The sequence below is a fragment of the Citrus sinensis genome, chromosome 5 (genome assembly GCF_022201045.2).
Source record: "Citrus sinensis cultivar Valencia sweet orange chromosome 5, DVS_A1.0, whole genome shotgun sequence".
NCBI classification, from domain to species: domain Eukaryota; kingdom Viridiplantae; phylum Streptophyta; class Magnoliopsida; order Sapindales; family Rutaceae; genus Citrus; species Citrus sinensis.
The window spans coordinates 29579136-29607113 of record NC_068560.1 but is presented as its reverse complement, the minus strand read 5'-3'; the positions used below and the strand labels follow the sequence as shown (position 1 = coordinate 29607113).

The 27978-nt window shown below is 36.2% G+C and overlaps 6 protein-coding genes, 1 non-coding gene and 1 pseudogene across 8 annotated transcripts in view; 5 read left to right on the top strand and 3 right to left on the bottom strand.

The window, feature by feature from the left end:
* Nucleotides 1-27978, bottom strand: part of LOC102619578 (uncharacterized) — a 57055-nt gene that overhangs the window by 7065 nt on the left and 22012 nt on the right. The window lies entirely within an intron of this gene.
* Nucleotides 444-2746, top strand: LOC102618980 (RNA pseudouridine synthase 1). Of its 2 annotated transcripts, XR_008054700.1 has the most exons (3): nt 444-849; nt 1412-2149; nt 2285-2746. XR_008054700.1 is itself a non-coding variant. In XM_006472124.4 (2 exons), the coding sequence occupies exons 1-2, from the start codon at nt 453-455 to the stop codon at nt 2086-2088; spliced, it is 1074 nt and encodes a 357-aa protein (XP_006472187.3). In that variant the 5' UTR covers nt 445-452; the 3' UTR covers nt 2089-2746. The 2 variants fall into 2 exon arrangements, 1 of the variants encoding a protein (XP_006472187.3); XM_006472124.4 differs by having other exon boundaries at nt 445-849; nt 1412-2746.
* LOC102618679 (pyrophosphate-energized vacuolar membrane proton pump-like) lies at nt 2946-7793 on the top strand (annotated as a pseudogene).
* On the top strand, nt 8452-11834 carry LOC102618403 (calreticulin). The gene is made up of 14 exons (XM_006472123.3): nt 8452-8619; nt 9192-9299; nt 9395-9587; nt 9679-9937; nt 10018-10074; nt 10191-10238; nt 10325-10411; nt 10489-10546; nt 10663-10730; nt 10817-10912; nt 11001-11048; nt 11233-11259; nt 11346-11444; nt 11533-11834. Exons 1-14 carry the CDS (start codon nt 8523-8525, stop codon nt 11542-11544), a joined length of 1257 nt encoding a protein of 418 aa, XP_006472186.2. The 5' UTR covers nt 8452-8522; the 3' UTR covers nt 11545-11834.
* On the bottom strand, nt 17794-23886 carry LOC102617654 (histidine kinase CKI1-like). Its single transcript, XM_006472120.4, has 11 exons — nt 23477-23886; nt 23217-23326; nt 23001-23119; nt 21961-22866; nt 21747-21843; nt 21443-21664; nt 20684-21343; nt 20213-20588; nt 19549-20126; nt 18276-19442; nt 17794-18154 (listed from the first exon to the last, which is right to left on the bottom strand). The coding sequence occupies exons 5-11, from the start codon at nt 21819-21821 to the stop codon at nt 17933-17935; spliced, it is 3300 nt and encodes a 1099-aa protein (XP_006472183.2). The 5' UTR covers nt 21822-21843; nt 21961-22866; nt 23001-23119; nt 23217-23326; nt 23477-23886; the 3' UTR covers nt 17794-17932.
* On the bottom strand, nt 22770-23660 carry LOC102617935 (universal stress protein A-like protein). Its single transcript, XM_052441341.1, has 4 exons — nt 23477-23660; nt 23217-23374; nt 23001-23119; nt 22770-22866 (listed from the first exon to the last, which is right to left on the bottom strand). The coding sequence occupies exons 1-4, from the start codon at nt 23658-23660 to the stop codon at nt 22770-22772; spliced, it is 558 nt and encodes a 185-aa protein (XP_052297301.1).
* LOC102617360 (GTP-binding protein SAR1A) lies at nt 25524-27238 on the top strand. Its single transcript, XM_006472119.4, has 3 exons — nt 25524-25792; nt 25888-26019; nt 26719-27238. Exons 1-3 carry the CDS (start codon nt 25664-25666, stop codon nt 27037-27039), a joined length of 582 nt encoding a protein of 193 aa, XP_006472182.1. The 5' UTR covers nt 25524-25663; the 3' UTR covers nt 27040-27238.
* Nucleotides 26409-26535, top strand: LOC112497779 (small nucleolar RNA snoR83). Its single transcript, XR_003064762.2, has one exon. It is a non-coding gene; the product is annotated as a small nucleolar RNA snoR83 (small nucleolar RNA).

Sequence of the window (27978 nt, the reverse complement as noted above, 5' to 3'; positions counted from 1 at the left end):
AATAAATTTCCATTCACAATTGTATATATAGTTTACAAAGAGAATTGCCATACTTATAACATGAAGCCACATGCTATTTATTCTGCACCGCAGTGACTATTTGAATTTCAAAATTTGTAAAAATTTCTTAATAATAGTGGCCAAAGGCTTCAAGATCTACTGATTCGTTCATAAATAAAATCAAAGATAATATAAACTTTTATATAGAAATATTGGTTAAGAAGAGGTATGCTTTTGCGGTAGAACCTTACCATTACAAGATTTCACATTTAAGCAGACATCTCAGTTACTGTACTCAGAATAAAGTGGAGATGGACAACTACATTCATGACACTCAACAAATTTTCTGGATGTCACAACGCACAAGACTCCAAAAATGTGTAATTTGTTAAAATTTTAGGGAAAAGTTTGCAACAATCCCTCCATAATACATGATCAACTAACCTTGTAAAATGACACAAATGCCATCCCTTTCATCTTTCCATCCCACCTTCACTTTTGCTCCGAAAGGCGTCCCCAGATTCCGCAAAACCTTCTTCTCTCTAGCCAGTATGTTAAACCCAACAGAACCCACTTGCGAAAATGCCCCTCAAATCCAACAAAATTACCCCACGCCTCTGTCACCTCCATTGCCAGCCATATCGAAGGATATAGAGCTGACAAGAGCCATGTCTGCGTCTTCAAAATCAAGCCTTTATAAGCTGTCAAGAAGTGATGTGTTGTATGAAGATGAGTGGTTCGTTGCTGTTAACAAGCCTCAAGGGGTTTACTGTGAGAGTGTTTTGGCTTCTGTTCCTTGTTTTCTTGCCGGTGACTCGGCCGAGTCAAAATCAGGCCGACTCAGTGAAGGTCCGTAACTGCTTGTTAAGTTTTCTGTGTTTTTATTTCATGCACTGAAGAAAGATTTGTTTTTGGGTCCTTTTGTTTACGCAAGATTAGTACTTTCGCAGATTTGGAAAAGTTCTGTCGGTGATAAGACTTGCGCTCTAATGGCCATTGTGAACGTGAACTTATGTTTTATTGATAATGTATGCAGCAGAGATTTTGCATCTGTACTTTTTATATTAGTATTTTAAAAATTTGATTCGCAAAATTTTTAGTTTTGGGACCACTGCCAAGTTTCTGCAACAAATTTGAAGTATGCTTCTGTGAGTTTTGTGTAAATCCTAGCTGAATGTATGATAATTTCTGTGACGCGTCTGCTTGGTTATGGTCTGCTATAGGAAGCCATTAATTAGTTCTGACTTCGGAATTGAGTTTTTCTTAAAGCACCTTAATGGTATATTATTTTTGAGTCTGCATACTTCCCTGAGATCCTGTGATGGACCAACATAACAATGACTTACTATTTTATACAGTTCGATCACATTTTTTGTTGATGTTGCATTGTGTTAAAAGCTTTGAATTTCAGGGACCAAACTCAACCTTCTGGAGCTCCATCTAGCCAATCGACTTGATCGTGACACAAGTGGTGTAATGGTCATTACCAAGTCTCACAAAGTAGCTTCTAAGCTTGTGAAGGCATTTACTGACCATAAGGTCAGTAAAACATACATTGCTCTCTGCATTGGTCCAGCCCCAAAGTGGAAAAGGATCACCATTATATCAGGCCATGGTAGGTCAAAGTTTGGAGCCTGGCGTGTTTATGCTGCATCAGACGTGGGTCGGGTTCTACCCGGAGGGTCTGTAGTTAGGGACATGGTTACTTCATTTGAAGTTTTATCAGTGAATGGAGAGGGTAGCTTCAAAGAGCCATCTGAACTTCAGGAACATGAAGAAAATAATATAGTAGTAGAAAAGAAGGCTGTGTTAGATGCTGATGCAAAGAAGAATGAGATTTTGGTAAGGGCGTTTCCTCGGAGTGGAAGAACGCATCAAATTCGGTTGCATTGCCAGTATCTTGGAATTTCAATAAGAGGGGATGTAAAATATGAGGGTGTCTATGAGTGGAATGGGAAGAGATATGATGGCCATGAACTTCATGCAGAAAGCTTGTCTTTTGACCACCCCGTTACTGGTTGTCCTGTTATGGTTCAAGCACCTCTGCCTTTATGGGGAACTGAGGCACTGCAGTCATCATCAAAGTAAATTCTTCTGTGTTCTTCGTGGACTTTTGATGCTTTCGAAGATTTCCTCTTAATGTGCTAAGGTATGATGATTTTGAGAGGAAGTTAAACAGTTTATGAACAAAGAAAGTAAAGCTAGAAAGAGGTGAGAAAAGCACTTCTTTGACATGAGTTGAATCTACAATTGTTAAACTGTTAAACTGTGCTGTACAATGCAGATCCTTGGCACTTCAGCAAAGGTACCTATCTATCTTGCAGGCAGTTCCTTGCTAAAAGCAAGAGCTTCATGTTCAAGCAAATTTCCCAATCCCAGATGCATTTTTGCCAATAGATCATCTTTACATCCTTTTGAGTTTAGCAGTCAAAATCAGGAAAAAAAAATGTGAAACACATAGTTTGGCATTATGCCTGCAAGTCCAAACTGACTTTAGGAAGAGTCTTCTAAGAGTAGGTATTTACTTTACACTGTTGGCTTGATTTCATAGTATTCTGATTGTCATCATTCATTAATGTTTCTAGTTCAAGTACATGATCAAAAGAAGGCCATTGGATTATTGATTTTCCTGTAGCATATGAAAAATTTTGGTCCATTATGTTGGCAGAAACTGAAAGGCCTCTTTTTGGCATTGTTTAACATCACTTTTGATCAATGAAGTATTACTGCTACATTTTGACATGTATTAATGATTTAATGAGCATTTTACCTTTGGAGGTTGCCTGTCTTAATCACTGTGGACAAGAAGATAATGGAGGCTTTATCCTTTTCTTGGCAGATGACTATGATTGATGATAGACCTAATAAGAAAAAGAAATGTGAAAATAAGTGAAACTGTGAAAGGGAAATCATTACACTCATTGGGCACGGTAAAGTGACTTCTTAGAAATTAGTTTGGTGGATTTTTGTATCAGCCCCTGGTCCTAAGAATGAAGTTTCTATGCAATAAACGTTGATTATTTTCTGTCAAACCAAGAGCTTTTCATGAGTTTTCAAAAGGACTTGTGTATATAAAACTAAAAGGTTCCTGAATGGTTCGAGCTGTGTAAGGGAAAGGACTTTACATTTTAGGAAGCACTTTTTAGATGGGGGAAGAACGCCAAGCACTTTCTAGAATAACTCTTCATGGAATATTCACATTTTCGAAAGCAATCAAAACCGTTTTCTATATTATATTTAAAGCATTCTTCTTGTCTCTATGGTATATATTAATGCCACGGTGTTATCCTTTTAATTATTGCTAATTTTGATTAATATATATATTTTTTAATATCATGGGATATTGTGACTGGCAGGTCAATCCATCCAGTAGGTAAAGTAGTTGAATCCTTGAGTTCACAATATCTGCTGAGTTGCTTGTAGAAGCAAAAAGAAAAGCCGCGTCAGGGTTATCTTGTTCTTACATTAATAAGATTACTCTGAATAGCAGCAATATAATGAGATGTATCAAGTCCCCAGTAAAGCTCAAGCCCTTGCAAACTCTGAGGTTAAGTTTACACAATAAATATTAGAAATATCATCTTGATCTTCCTACTGTGGTTCCTATTTCCCTTTTTTAAGATAAAGTGGACAAAGTCACAACTCTCAATTTGACATTGAATTAATGAGGAACGTGGACTCAAGCTGGCTTCTCTGATTTGCATACGTATTCTGCATGACTTAATCACATTAAACTCGAGCTCAGGCAAACTTGGTGCTTAAAGTTTAGTAAAAGTATGAATTGACTTTGTAAAATTTCATTGTATATTTATCAAATCATTGAAAAAAGAAAAAAAAGAGTTGCAAGACTTGAAATATTGATTGAGACTCTGCATATAATTGCAATAGTCATAAAAGAAACTAAAATATAAATCAGCAGAAATTTGTCATGCGGCTTGCAATAAGTTATATGACTTTGTCCTTGGTCAAAATTACTAATGGCTGACTTGGACATTTCTGTGTATAAACCGACATCCTACATACCAAGATGTTGATATGAGCACAAGTACATTGATTGAGACACTGACAAAACTCATTCCTACTAATCAAACCAACTGGTAATAAAAGAAACCAATGTATACTGACTGTCATTCAAAACAACCAGTTTGCATGGTCTGCAGTAGCCATGCAAGGCTTCTGATATATCTTTTTGGATAATGTACTTTCTGATGCCTTCAGATTTTATCTGCACTTAAATAACCAGCACCGGTTCTTGTTCTATTTGCTAGGAAAATTTTCAAGAAACAAAGTGATCATCAATAGTGAGTTCATTTATGGAAATGGCTTCATGGAGTGAGGGGCATACACAAGTTCTGACACCCGCAGCTGCTTTTATAGGAATTGGTTTTGCTTTGATTCTGTGGGTATTGGTCTCAAAGGTTAAGATCTCAAATGGAGCTGGTAGCAATGGCGATGATGATAGGTTGATTGAAGAAGAAGAGGCAGAGGAGGGTGTTGATAGCCTTGAGGCTGCCATCAAGTGTGCTGAAATTCAAAATGCCATTTCTGTTGGTGAGCTCCCTTCATGCTTGTATTTGAGGTTTGTTTTCGAGTTCTGCACGATGAAGATCAAGTTGTTTTCTTTGATTGTCATGAAGTATTTACTATTTTATATAGTAGAAAACATGAATCCACAATGAGGTATGAAGTGCTTCTATTTTGTAGTACTTTACTATAATTTATTCTTTCTGTTCTTGTCCCTCTTTCCTGTTGGAGTTTTATAATTCATTGTCCTAGTACTTTTCTTCTGGATATAATAAATTATCAATCCGAGATTCTCTTATCCGCCCACTGTTTAATATGATGACCTGGTGATCACTGAGAGCTTTCTGATAATCTTTACTGATATTTTCTGATGTCTGCCTTGTTCTCAGGGGCAACATCATTTTTGTTTCCACAGTACAAGTACCTCAGTGTGGTCATGGGCGTATTCAGCACCATCATCTTCCTTTTCCAAGGTTCGGTTAAGGGCTTCAGCACCAAACATGAACCCTGCACATACAACACAGGGATTATGTGCAAACCAGCTCTTGTAAATGCTATTTTTAGCACCATTGCTTTCTTGCTCGGAGCCCTTACTTCAACCCTCTCAGGTTTTCTTGGCATGAAGATCACAACCTATGCAAATGCCAGAACAACTTTAGAAGCAAGGAAAGGAGTCAGCAAGGCTTTTATTACAGCTTTCCGAGCTCGTGCAGTGATGGGCTTGCTCCTTGCTGCCAATTGCCTTTTGGTGTTGTATGTCTCCATCAATTTATTCAAACTCTATTATGATGATGACTGGGAGGGACTTTATGAATCTATTACTGGTTATGATTTAAGTGGCTCCTCAATGGCACTCTTTGGAAGAGTTGGGGGAGGTATATATACAAAAGCAGTTGATGTAGGAAGCTGACCTTGTAGGAAAAGTTGAGAGAAATATTCCTGAAGACGATCCATGAAACCCAGCGGTAATTTCCTGAAACCTTGCCACTCTGTTTGATTCATTGCTGGCATTATATTTTGTTCTATAGTCTTTAGTGCCTATTTATGTCATGTGTACATTTTCTATTAGGATATAGTTTGTGGACATTACAAGTTTTAGCTTTGACATTGACAAATAGTTTGGAAGTTCCTGAAGTTACTCATTGCTTATATTCTAGCCATAACATCAACACTGATCACACTAATGTTGTACAGGTTATTGCTGACAATGTGGGCTACAATGTAGGAGAAATCGCTGGGATGGGTTTTGATCTTTTTGGATCATATGCAGTCATCCTGTGCAGCACTCTATGTTGCATTGGTATCATCCTTCAGTATCAGCCATGTCCTATTCCCTGATCATAAGCTCAATGGGAATAGTGGTTTGCATGATTACCACGCTTTTTGCTACTGACCTGTTTCAGATTAAGAGTGTAAGTGAAATTGAACTATCCTTCAAGAGACAACTTCTTATCTCAACTATTTTTGATGACTGTTGGCATTGTCACCGTCAGCTCTTTTGCTTTGCCATTAGAATTCGCTCTCTCTGATTTCGGAACCGAGAACTGTCAAAAATTGGTAAGCACCTAGGACTCGCATTTTATTAAGATTTTGTATGTTTATATCTTCATTGATTAAGTTGCAAGCAACAGCAGGCACCTTTTCTTTTGTGTTGCAACTGGCTTGTGGGCTGGACTTGTAATCGTCTACACCACAGAATATTATACTAGCAATGCTTACAGGTGAGTTATATTTTTCATGGAAGTATTAAACAATTAGACTTTTATGATGACCTCTGATTCTGATATTTTTTTCATGTTGAAACTTTTCAGTCCAGTGCAGGACTGGCAGATTCTTACAAGAGAGGTGCTTCAACAAATGTGATTTTCGATTTGGCTCTAGGATACAAATCTGTCATCATTCCCATATTTGCAATTGCCGTTGCTGCTTATGCGAGCTTCAGCCTGGCTGCTATGTATGGAATTGCTGTGGCTGCTTTGGGAATGTTAAGCACTATTGCCACACGTCTAACAATTGATGCTTACGGCCCCATAAGCGGCATTGCTGGTGGAATTGCAGAAATGGCTCTGCATGTCCCACAAGATACATGAAAGAACAGATGCCTTAGATGCTGCTGGAAATACCACAGCTGCAATTGGTAAGGCAAGTCTACAAATTATCAGTTATCTTTCACTAAAACTTCTTTTTGACTCACTGCAATTTTCTCTCAGGGGTTTGCAATTAGATCAGCTGCAGTAGTCTCTCTTGCACTATTTAGAGCCTTTGTGAGCCAAGCAGGCATCGAGACAGTCAATTTGTTGACACCAAAAGCCTTCGTAGGACTCATTGTTGGAGCCATGCTTCCGTGCTGGTTCTCATCCACGACAATGAAGAGTGTAGGAAGCATAGCTCTCAAAATGGTGGAAGAGGTTCGCAGGCACTTCAATACAATTCCAGGGCAAAACCAGACTACACAACTTGTGTCAAGATTTCCACTGATGCCTCACCCAGAGAAAATGATCCCACAAGGTGCATTGGTTATCCTTACGCCACTCATTGCCGGCACCTTATTTGGAGTTGAAACTCTTGCTGGTTCACTTGTCTCTGGTGTCCAAGTATGTACAAAATTTATGTCAAGATCACCATTTCATCTTGAAGTTCGTTCAACTTTTTCCTTTTTTTTTTTCTCCCCATGTTGCCATATCGGCATCCAACACAGGAGGGGCATGGGATAACGCCAAGAAATACATAGAGGTAAGTAACCCCTGATAACACGTATCTCGAGATAATGGTTCATGGGGTCTTGTATACTTTGATGTGATATTCACGCGGGGAGGGGGGTGGGCGGGCGCTGTGGAGCCATTGGTGTTTGCTCCATTCTTTGCAACTCATGGAGCCTTGCTCTTCAAATTGCTTTCGGTGTAACCGGCATATGTAATGTGTTCAGTAATGAAGAAACTATTTACTAATAACACGATAAAATATGCATTTATTTATTTATTTATTACTTCATCCGTCGAAGTCAGTAAAAACACTTTCGACAAATTTATAATTCAAAGATTGTTTTCTGTGCATTAATTTTTATACATAAAATAATCATATCCAAGAGTCCATCAGTGAATAAAAAACTTAACTTTCATGATGCTGATATTGTTTTGCTAATGAGTAATGACCCTTGAAAGCAAGGGTTACTGCAAAAACCACATGATGGTGATCACAATTATTATTTTAACGAGACTTTTGAGTGGCTTTCACTCTAAATGTGAGTGCCGGCCCACGTTTGGACAGAGTACATGGCCTACCAAAATTATCTCATATGATGGATTTACATCATGTTGAGAGAATCATTCCAAATTAATTCTTGATTGACAAGGCATCTACGTTTCAAAATTAAAAAAAAAAAAAAAAGAAGAAAAACCACAAGGCATCTAAAAATATGAAATGCTTATTTAACATTTTAATCTAGCTTTCCCACCACTTATAAAAATTACATTACAAAAAAAAATTAATAAATATATATGTTATTTCATATCCAATAATCACTTTAGATAACAATTTATTAATAACAAATATATGAAACTCTATTTTAATTTTTTCTTTTTTAGTACTATTTTAAAAATTTGTTAAGATTTTATCTTATCACGACAGCACCATAACCTATTCCAAACCGAAGAGGTCTTTCCAGATAAAACCTCTTCAAAATCAAATAAATAAATATTTAAAACTTTTAACTTAAAATAGGAAAATACTAATTGCGTACGGGACAACAATCCTTCATTGTTGCCGTACACCAATATCTTCACGCCGCGTGTCAAGTACTGGGTACCCTCTATGATTCGTGGTAATCACCAATCCCTCCTTCCCACGTCACAACAATGACACTCGATCTCCGAATGGCATATTCCAATTCGTCCGCGTCATTATAAGGATCCACGTCATCTCGTCCTGAAAGTCCTCTATATATTCAGTCCTCTTTCACACTTCACTCTACAGAGCACTTCCTCTCTCTCGCTCTAAAAATGGCGAAATTAAACCCTAGCTTTCTCTCTCTAACTCTCCTCACTATCTTCCTGACAATTGCCTCTGCTCACGTCTTCTTCGAAGAACGCTTTGACGGTAACTATTTGCTCCTCTATCCACTTTCAGCCAAAGTGGGGTCCTTTTTTTTAATTTTTTAAATTTCTAGATCGGTTCCTTTTTTCAACGAAATTTGATGTGATCTAAAATGACAGTAAACGGCGTGTCGTTTACTTGCGTAATTTTGACTAGAAATGAACTTAAAACTGATTAGATCTGTGACTGTTTAGTTATCATCGATTTGATTTGATCTGGAAATGATAATGTGTGATCATTTGCTTAGTTTATATATTGATCTGTTTAATTTCTTTGTGAGTTCTAAGATCGACGATTAATGATTAATGATTTGATTGATATTTGACTAATTGATGAAATGTTAATGTTATGTACTATTTATTGAATTTACTTTTTTAAGAACGAAAATTCAAATTGCTTCCCATTTTCCCATTTACTTTTATTAATTGATGAAATGTTAAAATTTTGAATGCTAAATTCATATTCTTAAGAACGGGAGATGTTTTGAGATAATATTAGTTAGTGTAAAACGGCAATTTATTAACTTTTTTTTTAATATATATATTGATGTGCTTTAACATGGTGATACTGAAAAGATGGATGGGAAAGCCGGTGGGTTACATCTGATTGGAAGAAAGATGAGAACACGGCTGGAGAATGGAACTACACTGCTGGGAAATGGAATGGGGACCCGAATGATAAAGGTGGTCCTTATAGCCCAAGATTTTATTTGGATTCTCTAGTTTATGAATTAATCTTGATGCATTAAGTTAATTGTTGGTACAATGTTGGATGGCAGGTATTCAAACTAGTGAAGACTACAGGTTCTATGCTATTTCAGCTGAATTCCCTGAATTCAGCAACAAGGACAAGACACTCGTGTTCCAGTTTTCTGTTAAGCACGAACAGAAGCTTGACTGTGGTGGTGGCTACATGAAGTTGCTTAGTGGCGAAGTTGATCAGAAGAAATTTGGTGGTGATACCCCTTACAGGTTACAGGAAGCTACCCTGTTAGGTTATAACTTTGTTGCCATTATATATGACCAGTTTGTGTTGATTTGAGTGTTATATGGTTGATTGCAGTATCATGTTTGGACCAGATATCTGTGGTTATAGCACTAAGAAAGTGCATGCCATTCTTACCTACAATGGAACAAACAAATTGATCAAGAAGGAAGTACCATGTGAGACTGACCAACTCACTCATGTTTATACTTTCATCCTCCGTCCAGATGCTACTTACAGCATCCTCATTGACAATGTGGAGAAACAATCTGGTAGCTTGTACTCTGATTGGGATCTCCTCCCTCCAAAGACCATCAAGGATCCTGACGCCAAGAAAGTAATTGCCCTTATAACATACCTTACTTTTTGATTTTGTTTTCATGAGTTAAGATCCTGACTTCTAGAATATGCTGGCAGCCTGAAGACTGGGACGACAAAGAATATATTCCCGATCCTGAAGACAAGAAGCCAGAGGTAAAAATCCCCTGATTTTGAACCTTCTAGTGCTTATGCTAAATTAACAGTTTCTTGTATGATTATCCATGTGCCTGCTCACCATTTTTTTGTTTGTTTGATTTTTATGATAACAGGGCTATGATGACATTCCAAAGGAGATAACAGATCCTGATGCCAAGAAGGTAGTCATTGGGTTTCAATTTGTTAAAAGTATTTTTTCTTTAGTTTGTGAAGAGTTTGTACTGATTAAGGTGGTATGTTGTTGTAGCCTGATGATTGGGATGATGAGGAAGATGGTGAATGGACAGCTCCAACCATCCCTAACCCAGAGTACAAGGGTCCATGGAAGCCAAAGGTTACTAAAATTCTAGATTAATTTGAACCATGTAAATATGGTTTTGGCTATCTTGTAACTGTGTTTTGCCTCTGCAGAAAATTAAGAACCCTAATTACAAGGGCAAGTGGAAGGCTCCAATGATTGACAACCCAGGTTATCTTCTTTCTTGAACTATATACTACTATGACATGCCTTTGCTTCAATTGGCTTTTTGTTATGTACTGTTAGGATGTTTGCTAAATGTTACTTATGGTTTTGATATTCTATAGATTTCAAGGATGACCCAGACCTTTATGTGTATCCCAACTTGAAGTATGTTGGCATTGAGTTGTGGCAGGTGATTATCTCTGTTGTTTTGCTTATGTGTTAATTGTTATCATAGAGGCTAAAGTTTTCTCACTGTTGAGGTGAATAATGTGTCAGGTGAAATCTGGAACCATGTTTGACAATGTCTTGGTTAGTGATGATCCAGAGTATGCCAATAAGTTGGCCGAAGAAACATGGGGAAAGCATAAGGATGTATGATTGTTTTCTCCTCATCAAATCTGTCTCATAACTGATACTTACAAGCCTCAGTATTTGATTTGGAGACCTATTGTTTTTGCAGGCCGAGAAGGCAGCATTTGATGAGGCCGAGAAGAAGAGAGAGGAGGAGGTGCTTTTTTGCTCAATTACTTTGTTGCACATTTTATTTTTTCTTTGGAATTGGGTTTTTAGCATACTTAGCTGAGTTTCCAAAGACATAATCATTTACCTAGATGAAAACTTATCTGTTGAAAACTTTTTTGATTCTATTCTGTGTTACCAGTTATGCTAACTTTCTGAAATGTGGTTAACAGGAATCAAAGGACGCACCTGATTCTGATGTAAGTCTCTATCAACTGTAATTAGTGTGATATAAGTGATGAAATGACAATCATTTTGGTCCTAATCTTGATAATCTTGTTTTAAGGCTGAGGATAATGATGACGATGACACTGAAGATGATGATGATGCTGATACTGAAACCAAATCAGACTCCAGCAGCGGAGACGCAGACAAGGATGTACATGTAGGTTTTCCTACTTGTTGATACATCTGAATATTCTTAATTATTGCTATGCATCCAGGCGTTGATCCATTTTTTGTGTGATCTGCAGGATGAGCTGTAGGGGAAAATGCTATGATAAGCCCCGAGAATTTGGGCGTAAAGATGCTCCAAAATTTTTCTGTTTTCTATTTTGATTTTCAGCTCTAGGGACGTTTATGCTTTAGGAAAGTGACCTGAAGAGTAGAAAGAAAGGCTGCGTTTAAAATTTGTGTGGCCGATCATTGCTTAAATCTCATTTTAACTATCTGAGCTTTTAGAACAAAGAGGATTGAAATATTGTGGGCTTTTTATGGACACATTTATGAATATACTTTGGACATTGGAGCTTTATGCGCCCAATTTGCTTGTTTATTAGTTCCATGTTTGTTTATTTGTTTTTTGCAGTTCTACATTATTTATTTATTTATTATTATTTTTTCTGGGGTGTCTTTCTGTATCTCTTGCATTGGAAAGTCTTTTGTTGGGACATGAGAATTTGTATGATTTCAATAGCCGACAATAGCAAATTGTCATTTCCACACATTTAAAACTTCATGAGCATAGAAATACGACACGTGTCCAGGATTAATACACTTTTAAGCAACAGAAGTTGATTTAAAGATGTGTACTTTACCATTTTGCTCAATCGAATTCAAAATGAAGTCTTAAATTTATTTTTATAATATCAAAGATAATTTATTGGGCCAATATATTTCTTTATTCATTTAATCAACGCTATATTAATTAGTGAGAATATTGATATATCACTATTCGAATGTGTGGGGTTTTAGTACTTCAATTCATGGACTTGGAAAGTGGATGCGTTGCATTCATTTCTTCATATGAGCAAGAATTCTCAAAGAAAATTAAAGAATCTGAGAATCAAGATGCAATAAAAGAGTAGTAGTTGTTCAAAAAGATGCTTGAACTCACCAAAGAAGATCAAAACTCTTGTAATCTCCCCACAGAATGAACAAATTGTGAAGAAGCCCGAACCGCCTCCTGCGCCCTCCCCGGTTCGTTCGTTGAATGCATTGAAAATTGGTGCCTATGCTACTACGAGGAGTGCAGCCGGGGAGCCAGTTCCTTATTCATCAAATGTTGTGAAGAAGCATGTTCCCTTCTCTGTGGCAAATAATGGATCATATAGATGCAACGAATCGTTATTATTGAGAAGGCCTGATGAGTTCTTGTGTCCTTTGGATTAAGATATGGTCGAGCAGTCTAGTGCTTTGTTGTTTTAATTTGTAACTTGTAAGGCGATCATTCACCACTGCTGCTGCAGGTTTGTTCAAAGCAACCTCAGTTTCGTAATAACCATTTGTATTTTTCTTTTTTGGTCATAATTAATACAAGTTTCTTCTACAGTTGCTCTCATTTTCTTAAACATAAATCCATCTTTATACTTTGTTAGTTTAGATTAGTTGGACTGACCGGCTGAGGATCGAATTACTCGGTCTTAATTTGAGTAATTGTGCCATATTCAGTACCACTTAACATAGAAGCTGCTTGTTGGCTAGCTGGAAATCATTTATATTTTGTGAGAACAAAGTATGGCATTAATCAATTAGCTGGTGAAGTTTATTAAGTTATATATATACCTCATCAACATGCACTTAAATATAATCCTGGATTAATTAATTTAGGAACCCAATTAAATAGAAACTATTAAGAGGATGGTTAAGAAAATCAAAATGTGTAGGGTGTAAAATCCATGAACTTGCAAGGTTCGTGGCCGGCACTAAGCAATTGAAAATGAACAGAAAAGATTGCATCTTTCGTTAACACTGCTGCAAGAATGTCTACAGAGTCAACAAACTAGAAAAGGAAATTATAATTTTATAAGGGAATGGCCATACGCAAGCACCAAATCAAAGGGAAGTTTTGGTAGCCGTTGATCTTTTTGAGGACAAATGATCTTGTTTACTAATGGGCACTCATTTGAAGAGATACAATCATTTTAATTCTGGCGAATGGGGTTCATTAAAATGTTGTTGGCACTTGGCACAGCTTAAAATTTGATGAAATTAATTATTAAAAGGTTCATTGCATATGGTTCGGAGTAATCTTTAATTCCGGCGCTTGGGATTCATCATCGAAATTAATGCTATCCTCACAGCATTGAAGTTTAATGAAGAGAAAGAACATCAGCAGTCTCAAATGCTTCTATAAATTAATGCTCATTTCGCTCTCAAAATTCTAAGAGCAATTCTTAGGTTCATTTCTCAAACAAAAAGAATTGTCAAGAAAGAGCTGAAAACCAAGATGTGTGACAGGAAGGCTTCTTATGGATGTTGTTCAAGAAGCAACGTACCGAGTTCTTGTTCCTCGACACCAAAGAAGGAGACCGCGACCGCCCCAAAGAAAGAAGAGTGTGAACATAATGTGAAGGCATCTCAGGTCGCTCCTGCGCTAACTGCTCATGCGTCGAGTGCTCCGAAAACTGAGGTCGAAGAAGAAGAAGAAGCGGCAGCTGTGAGCGTCGTCAAGCAAGAGGAATCTGTGAAAGTTAATGTGGGAAAATGAAGTATCCGAGGTGGTTCTTAATTAGTATTAAATAATGAGGAGGCTTTGGAATAAGACAATAAGTTTGTTTACATGGATTATGTTATGTTGTGTCTTTTTAACAATAAGTTTATGTCTTGTTTGTGTTGTGTTGTGTTGGTTTTGGGTAATTAAGCCTTCTCAATAAGGTAATTAATAAAATAGTTGTTTCTGTTATTTTTAGTCTATGATCACTAAAATAAACACAATTTATTGTTTAATCAATTAGAGGCTCACTAATAAATTGTTCGTACAAAAGTGTGATGGTTGTATCAATATTAGTAAAACACACTCGTGCAAAGCAATCGTATTGAAATATGCCCAAAACATGAAGAGAGTAGATGCTAACTGCTCAACCAGTAAGTATTTTGCGAATTTGTATCATGTTATGTTGAGAAATTAATTACAATTAAAAAAAAAAAAGACACTGAAGAAATAAGTTTACAAATCTATCATAAAAAGTAATACTTAGAGAACTCCCAAGAGTTTTCATGCAGACTTTTACATAAGCAACGCCCAAATTAATTAATGTATCTGCTACTGTATTACGCTCGCGATAGATATGACTGCAATGAAATTTTATTTTGATAATTATGCTTTTACAATTCAACCATTGTATTCAAAGCTGCCAGGGGGGTTGGTAATGAGGGCTGCTAAGGCAAATAAAAGACTAATTAATAGATGAAGCAATCTTAATAGCTGTGATAATAGCAAAATTTTGGTGGAGAGGAGAAGAGAAGTAGAATAAATCTTTGGCCTTCTGTGTAATGTTATGTGGATAAAAATTTATCTCAAAGATGACATGTTGTAAAGGTCTATGGACTGTGTATGACAAAATGTTTGTACATTCAAGGCATGGATGACGTATCATACATTTTTCCATATATTGTCGTTTATAAATTTACCACATAGGTGGCATGCAAGAATAACTTGTATGAATGTCGTTTATGTCTATTAAACACAGAGATGACATCTCTTATCATTAACTCATTCAATAGTTTAAATAAAATTAGTTCAAAGTTAATTATTTTACATTAGAAATTATGTACAAATTAATATACTTTGGACATTGGAGCTTTATGCGCCCAATTTGCTTGTTTACTAGTTCCATGTTTATTTATTTGTCTTTCTCAGTTCTACAAATTTTTTTTTTTTTTTTTTTTGGGGGTGTCTTTCTGTATCTCTTGCATTGGAAAGTCTTTTGTTGGGACATGAGAATCTGTGTGATTTCAATAGCCGACAATTGAAAATTGTCATTTCCACACATTTAAAACTTCATGAGCATAGAAATACGACACAGGTCCAGGGTTAATAAACTTTTAAGTAACGGAAGTTAATTTAAAGAAGATCTGTATTTTACCATTTTGCTCAATCGAATTCAAAACGAAGTAAATTAAGGGTGCGTTTGAGATTGAAGTTGGACATACTAAAGTGTTTAGTAAATACTAACTGTTGTAAATTGAAAATTATATTGATATAATTTTTCACTTGTATAATGAAAATATATTATATCTTTAATAATTTCATCAAAATTATTATTTAAATATTATATTTATTATATATTACTAACTTTTGTTTTATACTAAATTTTTTTTTCCACAACAGCTGTAACTACAACACCTCAATCCCAAACACATCCTTAGGGATGGCAAAATCCGGGTCCGGACCCGGATACCATTTTCTTTTCCCGGACCCGGATTTTAACCTGGATTTTTTCACCCGGGTCCGGGTCCAGGTTCAACCCGGAAAAATCCGGGTTTCCGGATTCCGGGTTTTGAACCCGGATCAATGAATCAATATTAATTTCTAAAATTCTAAAAATAAAAAATTAATACATTTCTAAACAATAACATATTTAGATTAATCAATAAAATTAATTAAAAAATAATATAAAAATTAAATATCCGGGTCCGGATTCCGGATGTCCGGGTTAACCTAAACCCGGACCCGGATATATCCGGGTTATTAAAATTTATTCCGGACCCGGATTTTTTTATATTCCGGTGTGGGTTCAACCCGGCCCGGATTATCCGGGTTCGTCCGGGTCCGGGTTATTTTGCCATCCCTACACATCCTAAATGTATTTTTATAATTTCAAAGATAATTTATTGGGCCAATATATTTCTTTATTCATTTAATCAACGCTATATTAATTAGTGAGAATATTGATATATCACTATTCGAATGTGTGGGGGTTTTAATACTTCAATTCATGGACTTGGAAAGTGGGTGCGTTGCATTCATTTCTTCATATTTTCCTCATAGAAGCTACTTGTTGGCTAGCTGGAAGTTATTCATATTTTCTGAGAACAATGTATGGTATTACTCAATTAGCTGGTGAAGTTTAATAAGTTATATATACCTCATCAACGTGCACCTAAATATATATACATTGACTAATTAATTTAGGAACCCAATGTAGTTAGAAACTAATAAGCGTGTAAACAGAAGTTTTGGTAGCCGCTGATCTTTTTGAGGACAAATGATCTTCTTGCCTAATAGGCACTCATTTGAATAGATACAATCTTTTAGTTCTGGGGGATGAGGTTTCATCAAAATGTTCTTGGCACAGCTTAAAAATTGATGAACTTAATTATTAAAAGGTTCATGCATATATATGGTTCCGAGTAATCTTTAATTCCAACGCTTGGGATTCATCATCGAAATTAATGTTATCCTCACAGCATTAATGTTTAATGAAGAGAATGAACATCAGCGGTCTCGAATGCTTCTATAAATTAAAGCTCACTTCGATCTCTACATTCTAAGAGCAGTTGTTAGGTTAATTTCTCAAACAAAAAGAATCGTCAAGAAAGCTGAAAACCAAGATGTGTGACAGGAAGGCTTCTTATGGTCAAGGATGTTGCTCAAGAAGCAACGTGTCGAGTTCTGGTTACTCGACGCCAATGAAGGAGACCGCCCCAAAGAAAGAGGAGTCCGACCACAATGTGAAGGCATCTCAGGTCGCTCCTGCACGAACTGCTTATGCGTCGAGTGCTCCGAAGACTGAGGTCAAAGAAGAAGAAGCAGCAGCAGCTGTGAGCGTCGTCAAGGAAGAGGAACCTGTGAAAGTTAATGTGGGAAAATAAAGTATCCGACGTGGTTCTTAGTATTAAATAATGAGGAGGCTTTGGAATAAGACTATGAGTTTGTTTACAGAAAATGGATTATGTTACATTATGTCTTTTTAATAATAAGTTTATGTCTTGTTTGTGTTGTGTTGTGTTGTGTTGTGTTTGTGGTTAATTAAGCCTTCTTAATCAAGTAAATAATGGAATAGTAGGTTTTAATTTATATATTTGTTTCTGTTGATAAATTTCTCTTTTAATTTAGTTTACCTTTTTCACTCACCGTTACTAACTAAACATTGCATCTCTTTAAATTAATGGAATAGTGGGTTTTCATTTATATCACCATTTTTTCGAAGCTGCCAGGGAGGTTGGTAACAAGGGCTGCGAAGGCAGGCTAGTGACAATGAGAAATCACTTTCATGCCAATTGAAACACCAACTCATAGATGAAGCAATCTCAATACCTTGGATAATAGCAAAAACTCGGTAGTGAGAAAAAGAGAAGCGTATGTTATTCTATGTCAATAAAAATTTATATCATAGATGACATGTTGTAAAGGTTTATGGACTGCGTATGACAAACTGTTTACGTACTAAAGTGGATGACATAATTAATATATATATATAGTATTAAATAATTTAAATTAGTTACAGAAATATTTAAATTATTTTATGTATAATACCCAGCGAATTAAATGAAAGAAAACCCAGAAAAACTGAAGCAAGAACCAGATGGACTCTTATTGAAATTTCACTATTAACAATGCTTTTGTACGTACAGAGCAACCATTATGCAATGGTTGCTTTGTGGCTGTGATTAAAATTCAAGAAATGAACAAAATTGTGTCAACTATCTTTATTGTTTTTCCATCTTCTCGTCAATAGATTTGACGACATCCAACAACTTATCCTTTTGCAATGGCTTTGTTAAATGAAAGTCCATTCCAGCATCAACAATCTTGCTTGCTACTCCAGCCATTGCATGAGCTGTTAATGCTATTATTGGAATATGAACATCATATTGTTCTTCCTCTTTTCTTATCAATCTCGTTGCTTCGCATCCATTCATTACAGGCATCTGTCGAGTTGGGAAAAAAATAAAAATAAAAATTACAAGTTACTATAATACATGTAGTATCCCAGATATTATTATCCCCCAAATAAGATTAATGCTTTTGAGATAAAGTTTGTAGAATTACCTCGCAATCCATCATAATATAATCATAAGGCAGAGCCTTTCCTTCCTTCCTTAAATCACTTAAAATTTTGCATACATGATCAAAGGCCTCTTTCCCATTTCTGCAAACTTCAAATTTTGCTCCAAGTTTCCCGAGAACAGCACTAGTTACCTTAAGCACTATAGCATCATCTTCAACAACCAGAAATTTCTTCCCATTCAATGGCTTCTCACTACATTTTCCATCACTTTGTGCTGCTACTTGTTGGAGTGAGCTGCAATGTGATGAAATAGAAGCTCCGGCCTCTGCCCCGAAGCTCTTCAACTTGTTCAAAGGATTCGGGTCAGTGCAATGCTGGAGTTCTTGAGATGATGCTTCCATCTTTAACTTTGGGAAATTCCTTTGAGATGCACCTTTGCATTCGGGTAATAGCTTCAACACTTCAATCAAACGAGAACCATGAAATGGTCTACTTATGACATGATCACATATAGGAAGTAGCCTATACTCTCGGGAATGAGCATTGCGTATGACTGAATTATCTATCCAGACAACCTTGCATGACAAGCTAGGTACGTCTCTCTTGAAGTTGGCAAGAATTTTGACCAATTCGGATACAGAACCAGCAGTTGCATCAATCACTACCAGCGTGAAGCTCGATAAACATTTGGAGCTGGCCTTTTTAGAATGTGGGGAAACATTGTCATAATCATCTTTAATGTCTAGTGCCACATCATGATGTCCTGTATCAGAACTGCTAGATGCAGACATGGTTAAGGAATCAACTAAACTTGACTCAGGCTTTTCGGCGTAACCAATACTGGAAGGATCCATTTTTCGCTTCACTTTTCTCAGCTCCTGATGGAGATTTTTCTCTTGTTTCACAATTGTAACTTTAATGTTTAAGCTATTTTCTATGTACCTCTTCAGGACTCTTCTGCGTTCCTCACCGGCTATGAAGAGTATCATATGAGATCCCTCGGATTTAGCTGCAGAGCCCCAAAAAGATGCAAAATGCTGATGAAGTCCTGTTTGAGGCCAGTCATTATGTGTTCTAGGATCTTCTTCATCAGTGTCAGGACGCTCGCGTTCACACACTACAGTCAGAAGTACGTTGAACCTGAAGCAAACGCCTCTTTCTCCAGGCTCTTTATCTGCAATTGCTATCTCTCCTTTCATTAAATGTACCTGAAACACAATATCAACATTTCAACTGAAAAGCTATATTCAGGATTTTGAATATAGACCAAACAACAGGATATTAAACTAACAAGGTATCTTCTTACTCACTGACCATGGATTGAACAATACCAAGTCCCAAGCCAAGGCCTTCTTGATGACCAAGAGCAGTTTCCTTAACTTGAACAAATTCTTCAAAAATAGAGTTCTGCTTGTCCTTAGGAATCCCCTTGCCCGTATCATCCACCTCAAATTCAAACTGCAGTAAATTGGGATTCCGCTCAACTGAATGAAGGGCATCTAGATCATCAAAACCTTCCTTATTCCTGAAAAACAACTTGGATAAACACTTTGAGATAACATTACGGTTAGAAGCAATGATGTCTTGTTTGAAACTCTTCTTCTTTACTGCTGCGCGAACTGAGATATGACCTTCCGATGTAAACTTCATGGAATTGCTAACTAAGTTGCATAAAATTTGTTTAAGTTTTACGCGATCACCTCGTACATGGCATGATCCTAGAACAGAGCCATCACAAGGATCAAGGACAACATCAACTCCTTTCTTTATGCCCACATGATAGTACATATCAACCACTTCTTCAAGTAATTGAGCCAAGTTGAATTCTTCTTCTACAAGTTCCATTTTTCCAGCTTCAATTTTACTCATCTCCATGACTGAATTCAATATGCCTGAATCATTTTAAACAAACAAGGCAAATTTATGACTAAATATACAGTACCCATTTGAGAACAAGGAAAGTTGAGAGCAAACTGACCTAGTAGATCCTTCGAGCAAGTTCTTATCAGTCCCAAATTTTCTGCTAAATCAGTTCCAGGATTGGCATCTTCATGACAAAGCTCTACCAAACCGATAATTGCTGCAAGAGAAGCACGGACATCATGGCTTGCTTTGGCAAGAGCAAAAGTTTTGTTCATACTCTTGCGTTCTGCTTGTTCTGTCGCATTCATTTGCTTGATTAGGGCAGCACATAAGAACATCTCTCTCTTTGCAGCTTTTGCAATTAAGATTATGAAGAGGCCAAGAGAGATTACTCCAGCTATAAACATAAGCACAAGAAGCATAAGTGATAGCTTGTTGTTTCTGCTGACAAGGCTTCCCAATCCATTACTGTCATAAGCCAATACATATACCTGAAAAAAATCATACATTTGCAAGTGCGTTAAACTTCCAAAGGGTAAATTTTGAACAGCTCTCTTGCACAAACATACAAGCAACAAGGACATACCGATTGGACTCCAGCAATTTGAAGGGTGGAGCAATAGAAAATGTACTTTTTTCCCATGATTTTCATATTAAACTTAGTTGGATTTCCTTTATCGGATACACATGAATGATTAGCAATAGAACCTTCAGGAGAATCATCATCATTCAATTTCTGCAGCAAAAGAGTACTATTATATATCACCATTTCAGTGTTCTGAAGTTTCGTCTGTATAATAACTTGCCCATCTGCAGCAGCCAAATGCAAATCTCCTCCATGAAAGTCCAACGCCGCAAAAAGATCAATCACCACTTTTGCTGGGAAGCCAAGGGAAATAAAACCGGTTCCATCCATAGCAAAAGTATGAAGAAATATACTACCTTCTTCCTTGTTCAATCCCGTCACTAACGAAGAATACCCGTTCGTACTATTTATGACCTCTTGAAACCAACTTGCATTTGCAGAAACAATAGGTATTGAAGCAATTGCATTGCCATACAACATCCCCGTGTCGCGATTCACAGGCTGAGTGTACCAATTTGCAGCAAATGAACTGTTGGAATACACCGCAAGAGTTTGGTCTCCATCATTGAAATATGAGAACGATAGGCCATCTAGTCCCAAATAAGAAACTAGTGACAAGTGTGGAATTGTTGAAAGTGCCAAGAACAATGTTGGTGCAACCTGAACATAATAAAACAAAATTAAAGACGCCATTAGTAAAACTTCCGTCCCATCTTAATTCAATAGTTGTTGCAAGAGCAAATTGATTAACTCATAAACCTTAGTTTGAATGGTATCAAATGAAAGTTCTGTTCCATTTAGATACGAACTAAGAGATCTTGCTAGATTGAAAGCAGAAGAATTTAGAGGAAGTAGCAGTCTTGCAGTTGTCTCAATCTCCGAAAAGGAATTGTTGAGTACTCCAGATGCTTCTTGCTTGATTTCATGCGCAGTTTTAATGGTCATTAACCATATTTTTAAGGTTCCAAAAGCGCAAAATCCCTGCAAAGTCATTAAGTTTTTCTCAGCAAATTTGTGACTAAATTAAACATAACACAGCACTGAAGTTTAAAGAGGACGTTACTAGAAAAATGAGAAAACAGAGAGGCCTCAGAACAATTTTTGGGCAGAGCCTCTTGGGATCAAGCTTCAACTTCATGGCTAATTCTTCTGCTTAGTATCTGCATTGTTTTGTCGTTGCAGTTAGAATATTAAGTCACATATTTGCTAACTTGCATGAAAGCAAGAACAAAGAATAAGAAGGATGATACAAATATGTTTTGTAAAACAAAACTTACATTATTCTTGCTTGCTAGCTTAGCAATCTTGTGTATTTTTTTCCTCTTTTTGTGACCAATGAATCAAGTTGAGAAATGAGAGAGATTCCATGCGCAAAATGGGCTAAGATATTTGAAGTCAAAAGAGAGAAAGTAGGAACCAAAATCATTTTAAATCTTTTACTAAACAGAATCTAAATTGATCACAACACTGTGGCATAATCCAGTGTTTGAATGTGGTTGGGATGTGACAGATGGCTAAATTTACCATGTTTTTCTCACAACTTAAAAACGTTTGCGATTTGGAATTTCTTAAAAGCTATTGTGTTTTTGAATCCATGGAATTATTGGTTGTGTAGGGTACATTTAATAGAAAAAGATTTCGTAGACTGTTGCCATAACTATAGTAAAAATTCCCTTGCTTCCTTTCTTCATCCATTTTTTTAACACTTTCTAAATTTTTATAGCATTTCGATATAAGACTCGCGTGAAATTTTTCATTTTTTTAAAATATCTCAATTACTAGTCTAATAATATTTGAAATCCTCAACCCTGATATGGTGTCGCACCCGATTACAAATTCAAGTCCAGGAAGTAGCATGGCATATCGAGAAATGCACAACTAATTTTTCTTAATCCAAATTTGAAGTAATATAACTTAAATTTTAAATTGATAAACTTTTGTACCAAAAAACCTCACAAACAAACTTCTCATAGTCGATAGATTTTATTTGTACGTACACACATTTACACTGCAACAAAAAGGGAAAAATCTTGAAGTTATATCATACAATACACAACATAAATTTTCAAGAACAAAAGCAGATTATTTACTTTCCAAGATTGTTGGATTTGGGCTTCTTAACGATCAAGACGGGACACTTCACATTTTGTGCACAATGATTGCTCACACTCCCCAAGAAGGCCCTGCCATCCCAAAAAATCCAAATTAAAAAAAAAAATTATATTGTATCTAGTCAATTCACAAGAAATAATGCAAAATTAATCTTATTTGACTCTTTGAAAATAGATGTTTTAGTTTTGCTAAGATAAAGACTAACCTTTTGAACCAACCGTAGCCATGGCTACCCATGACTAACACGTCCACACCCAGCTTCTGTACCATCTCGCAAATCACGTCCCTTGGATCACCGGACTCAACTCTCGTCTCCACCTTAACCTACGCCAGGGGCAAATTCGTCCAGTCAGATTTATAGTTTAAAAAGACAATTGTATCCTGGATATGTATGTAAGCACGCGAAGCCCTTCGCACTCACATCGTTAACATGATCTTTACACATATTCTTGGCCTTCTCGATCAGACGGTCAGCAGCGTCGTTATGGTACTTGTCCATCGTTGACATGATATCAGTTGAAAACAAATACCCTGAGGCACAATCATAATTACCAACACGCCACTCAATAAAATCACTCACTGATCAGAATGGAAACAATTGAAAAACACGCCTTTCTTATCCTTAATTGTGATTTTGTCAAAAACAAGGGATCCAAACGTCATTAAACCATGGGAAAATACCTGTGCCATCCAAAGCAGTGTAAGCAGCTCTGGGGGCCTGAGCATGGAGCAGGATGAGGGTATCCTTGGAATTTGGAGAAATCACATTTGTGAGACACCAGGTGAGAGCATACATGCTCTCCTCACCCTCATCAACTGCCACGAGGATCTTCCTCTCTTTTGCCGCCGCGTCACCAACTGACATGATCTCTGCTCTGATCAAAAGGCTGAAACTAGTTGAAACTTAAGAAGAAGAGTTTGACACTTTTAGCTTGTGATTTTTCGGATGATGTGAGATGGGTGATGCAGGAGCGCGCACACACATATATATATATACATATATATGTGTATAGAGAGACAGAGAGGTTTGACGATGAATCTATTGGCGATATTGTGGGTTTTGGGGGGCTCTCTATAATTTCTCCTATTTTTGGTGGTTTCTTAGACAATGGGCTGTTTATCTCTGGGTACTTGTTTTATTTTGATTTGGCCTTTTTTTGTCATTTAAGCATTGAAAATCATGGCCATGATAAGTCCAAAATGGATAAGAATAAGTTCACATGCAACGTGGGGTCTCATTGAAGTTTTTACGTAACACTTGGTATAATATCAATGTCAATCAGTCATTATTTACACCAGAAAAAGATAGATGTGAGTTTGATGAGATCGATTGTTTCTTCGCAGTTGTTAAGTTTTAATTCGACAAAGCCTAATGTGTGACTTGAAGTTACCATGCGGATTACTTATTTACTGTCGAAGCTTCGTTTTATTTATTTATTTATTTATTTTGGGTTAAATGATTCTCTTCATAATATTCAAAAGAGAATCTAAAGATTATATTCAAATTAGGATTTTTGATCTTCCCCAAAGATAATTAACAAATCTATAAGAAAATCAAGAATAGCCATTATACTTGGAGTGACTTATTGTGCCAAGATAATGGACATCGGGCACAAATCTAACTTATTAAATTAGAGTATAAACTAAATAAATCAATATCTTACTTTGATAAACTAATAATTAAGGACCAATAATGATGAATCTTTAGGCTTCGAGGTTAGAACTTGGTATCTGAGAGGCTTACGTGTCCCAAAAGTGGATCATAAAGTGGAGCATACAGCATCAAACGCGATCAATTTGTTTGATGCTGTTGTGTTTCTCCTTTTATATTTATTATTGAAATTTCGTTTTTATAACTTTGTGTGTTATGATAATTGAGATTTTCTACACCATAAAGGAAAGAAGAAAATGATAAATAACAAGTACTCTTATTAAATTGAAATATCTGCACTCCTCACTATTCCAACCTGAATTTTTTTCCCCATACAAATAAAATATCTTATTCCTACGCTACACAAGAGTTTTTTTTTTTTTTTAAATAAAATCTATGAACTCATCTGCTGTCATATTTACTAAGAGGTGAATTTAGCTGCTGACTTTTGGTAAATTTAAGATTATCTTGTAATTCTTTCACATATAGAGCTGATCTACTGATTTGCATTCGAAAAAACTTTTTTAAAATTACTTGAGTTATTTAAATATCGTTTCGTCGCTCAACTTGTATTTCTTATTCTCCTTTTTTTCTCATTTAATAATTTTTTTCTCATTAAAAAGAAAGGTACTGTTATGAGAGTTTTGTTTAATGCTCACAAATTTAAATCCCATGAATTAAGGAGTAATATTGGGCTGATAAAATCAAAACACAATAAATTACACTTGTCTCGATAAAATTTAATTAAAATATTAGTAGAATTGTTCTTGTAAATCATCTGAAAATGGTCGCGTCTATAAACTAATCTTACCAACAAAATGAATGATAAAAAATCGCACTCCTCCCACTAGTCAAAGAAAAGCAAACAAATAAATGCACCAAACAAATCCCAACCGTTGAAATCTCCATCAACGGTCCAAACTCACCTACCCGCACCCCAACTACCACAATCTCTTTGAATCTCATTGGTCCAACCACGCAAACGCAAACTCTGCCAGTCACCACTCGCCACCTCAGCAATGGTGCCACACACGCATGCACGTATATAATTTTCTTTCTCACTCCCCTTCTTAATTTCTAGTTTTTTCCTTCTTAGGTTTTGCTGGTATCACGCACTCGTTGATTCCTCCTAATTATCTCAAAGATTCATCATATTTCAGCCAAAATTCGATCTTTTTGATAGATTCATTATAAATAAGGAGTAATAAAAGAAACCCATGTTTTTGTTTGATTGGTTTTATGGGATTCTTGCATCTCTTGGGCTCTGGCAAAAAGAGGCCAAGATCTTGTTTCTCGGCCTCGATAATGCCGGTAAAACGACGCTGCTTCATATGTTGAAAGATGAGGTAATTATAATTTTTGTTGTGGGCATCTTTTCTTATTAATAGTTAATTTGGATTAAAACTGATTATTTTCTATTGTGTGTTTTGTGATCAATCAGAGATTAGTGCAACATCAACCAACACAACATCCCACTTCGGAGGAACTGAGTATTGGGAAAATCAAGTTTAAGGCTTTTGATTTGGGAGGGCATCAGATTGCTCGTAGAGTTTGGAAAGATTACTACGCCAAGGTAATTGGTTCATTTAAAACAAAGAAAATTGAATTTAGAGATTTTTAGAAAGTTGAATTTTTTGGTGATTAAATTTTGTAAATAGGGTGGTAGAATCAAATAATGTCAATGAGCGTACGGAGTTGATTTGTTTTTGGATATTTGGAATTGTACGTAGTATCTAGTTAATTTTATTCAGATTTATCTCGTTTTGTTGATGGAGGAAATCAAATGAAAAAGATTAATATTTTGCATGATAACGCATTACCACTAAATTGAAAATATAGGTGTTATGGAAAATATTTTGTGAAAATGCAAAGTTGCTTCGCCGGTAGAATCCGAAAGATTTACCAAGATATTTTTTTCAATTGTTGAATGAAGTACATCCTTCGATTTTGTTGCCTCCATTAATCCCAGATAATGGTTTATGTGATTATTCTGATTCATGGGAGGCAAAGAACAAATAAAAATGGGAGTTCGCTGATAGTACCTTTTTGTCTTCTAAAAGGTGTTCTAATAGTGCCTCACCATACATATATTTTTGGCTTGCCATTGTGTTGATATTTATGTAGATTGATTGAATTACCGGAAGAAGCATTGGGCAATGTTCGGTATATTGATGCATTATTTGCAGCTACTGGTCATCCTGTATCTGGAATATTATATGTTTATCTGATTTTCTTAAGCATCATCTGAATAATGTATAATATTCTTGTGAAGGTTGATGCGGTTGTGTACCTGGTAGATGCGTATGACAAGGAGAGGTTTGCTGAGTCGAAAAGGGAGCTTGATGCCCTTCTTTCAGATGAATCCTTGGCCAATGTTCCATTCCTTATTTTGGGCAACAAAATTGATATCCCATATGCTGCGTCAGAAGATGAGTTGCGATATCACCTTGGACTGACCAACTTCACCACTGGCAAGGGTAAGGTGAATCTGGTTGATTCAAACGTTCGTCCCCTTGAGGTATTCATGTGCAGCATTGTCCGCAAAATGGGTTACGGAGAGGGATTTAAGTGGCTGTCTCAGTACATCAAGTAGAGCAAGAAGTGGAATTTGTTCGGTTCTTTCTTTATATGTTGTTTACACAATGAATTGAGGTTGATGCGTTTCCTTTACGAACTGGAGATTCTTGTATTCTCCCATTTCGCCTATGAAATGACAAACATGCAACGTCCATGCTATTTCGAGACTTTAAATTAATGGTTAGACGTTAAAATGGTTGGTGATTTGTGCTTTATTGATAATGAGGGCAACATCTAAAACTACTTAAATTCGTGTTTTTTTAATGATCTTTTAGCAATTACTTCGCTGTAGATTCCCAGAGTTTTTGTTAATGAGAACCCGAATATTAGGCCCACCATTTGGTGATTTGCTATGGTTTTTAATTGGTGATTAGTGTGTTGAATTCTGACTATTGGTTCTATCATAGCACCGCCATACTTTATGTTAGTGACTTTGGCAACCATCCCTTCTTCTCATATCAACCATTTATAACTGTGTTATCGTCTGCCTATGCCATTTCGGCAATTGCCAGATAACATCCAGTGATGTATCTCAGACCATTTAATGAGAAAAGTAAGTCTGCAACCATCGAGCATGATCGTTGGAGAAATGAGCAAGATGGTGAATGGAAACTTAGCAAAACAAATGTAAGAGTGGAGATGAAGTCTTGAGCAGATAGAAGTAACGAAGCCTTTAAAATCCTACTGTAAGAATATGGGGGATTGCCACTTTCCCCCTACAGTAATTAACATATGTCATTTATCCCCCTTCTGTTTTTATAATGGTCAAAAACCCCCTCTGATAATTAACATATATCATTTACCCCCCTTCTGTTTTTATAATGGTCAAAAACCCCCTCTGATAGTTAACATATATCATTTACCCCCCTTCTGTTTTTATAATGGTCAAAAACCCCCTCTGATAGCATAAATTTATAATATTACCTTTATTTTTAATTACTCTTTTATTTATATT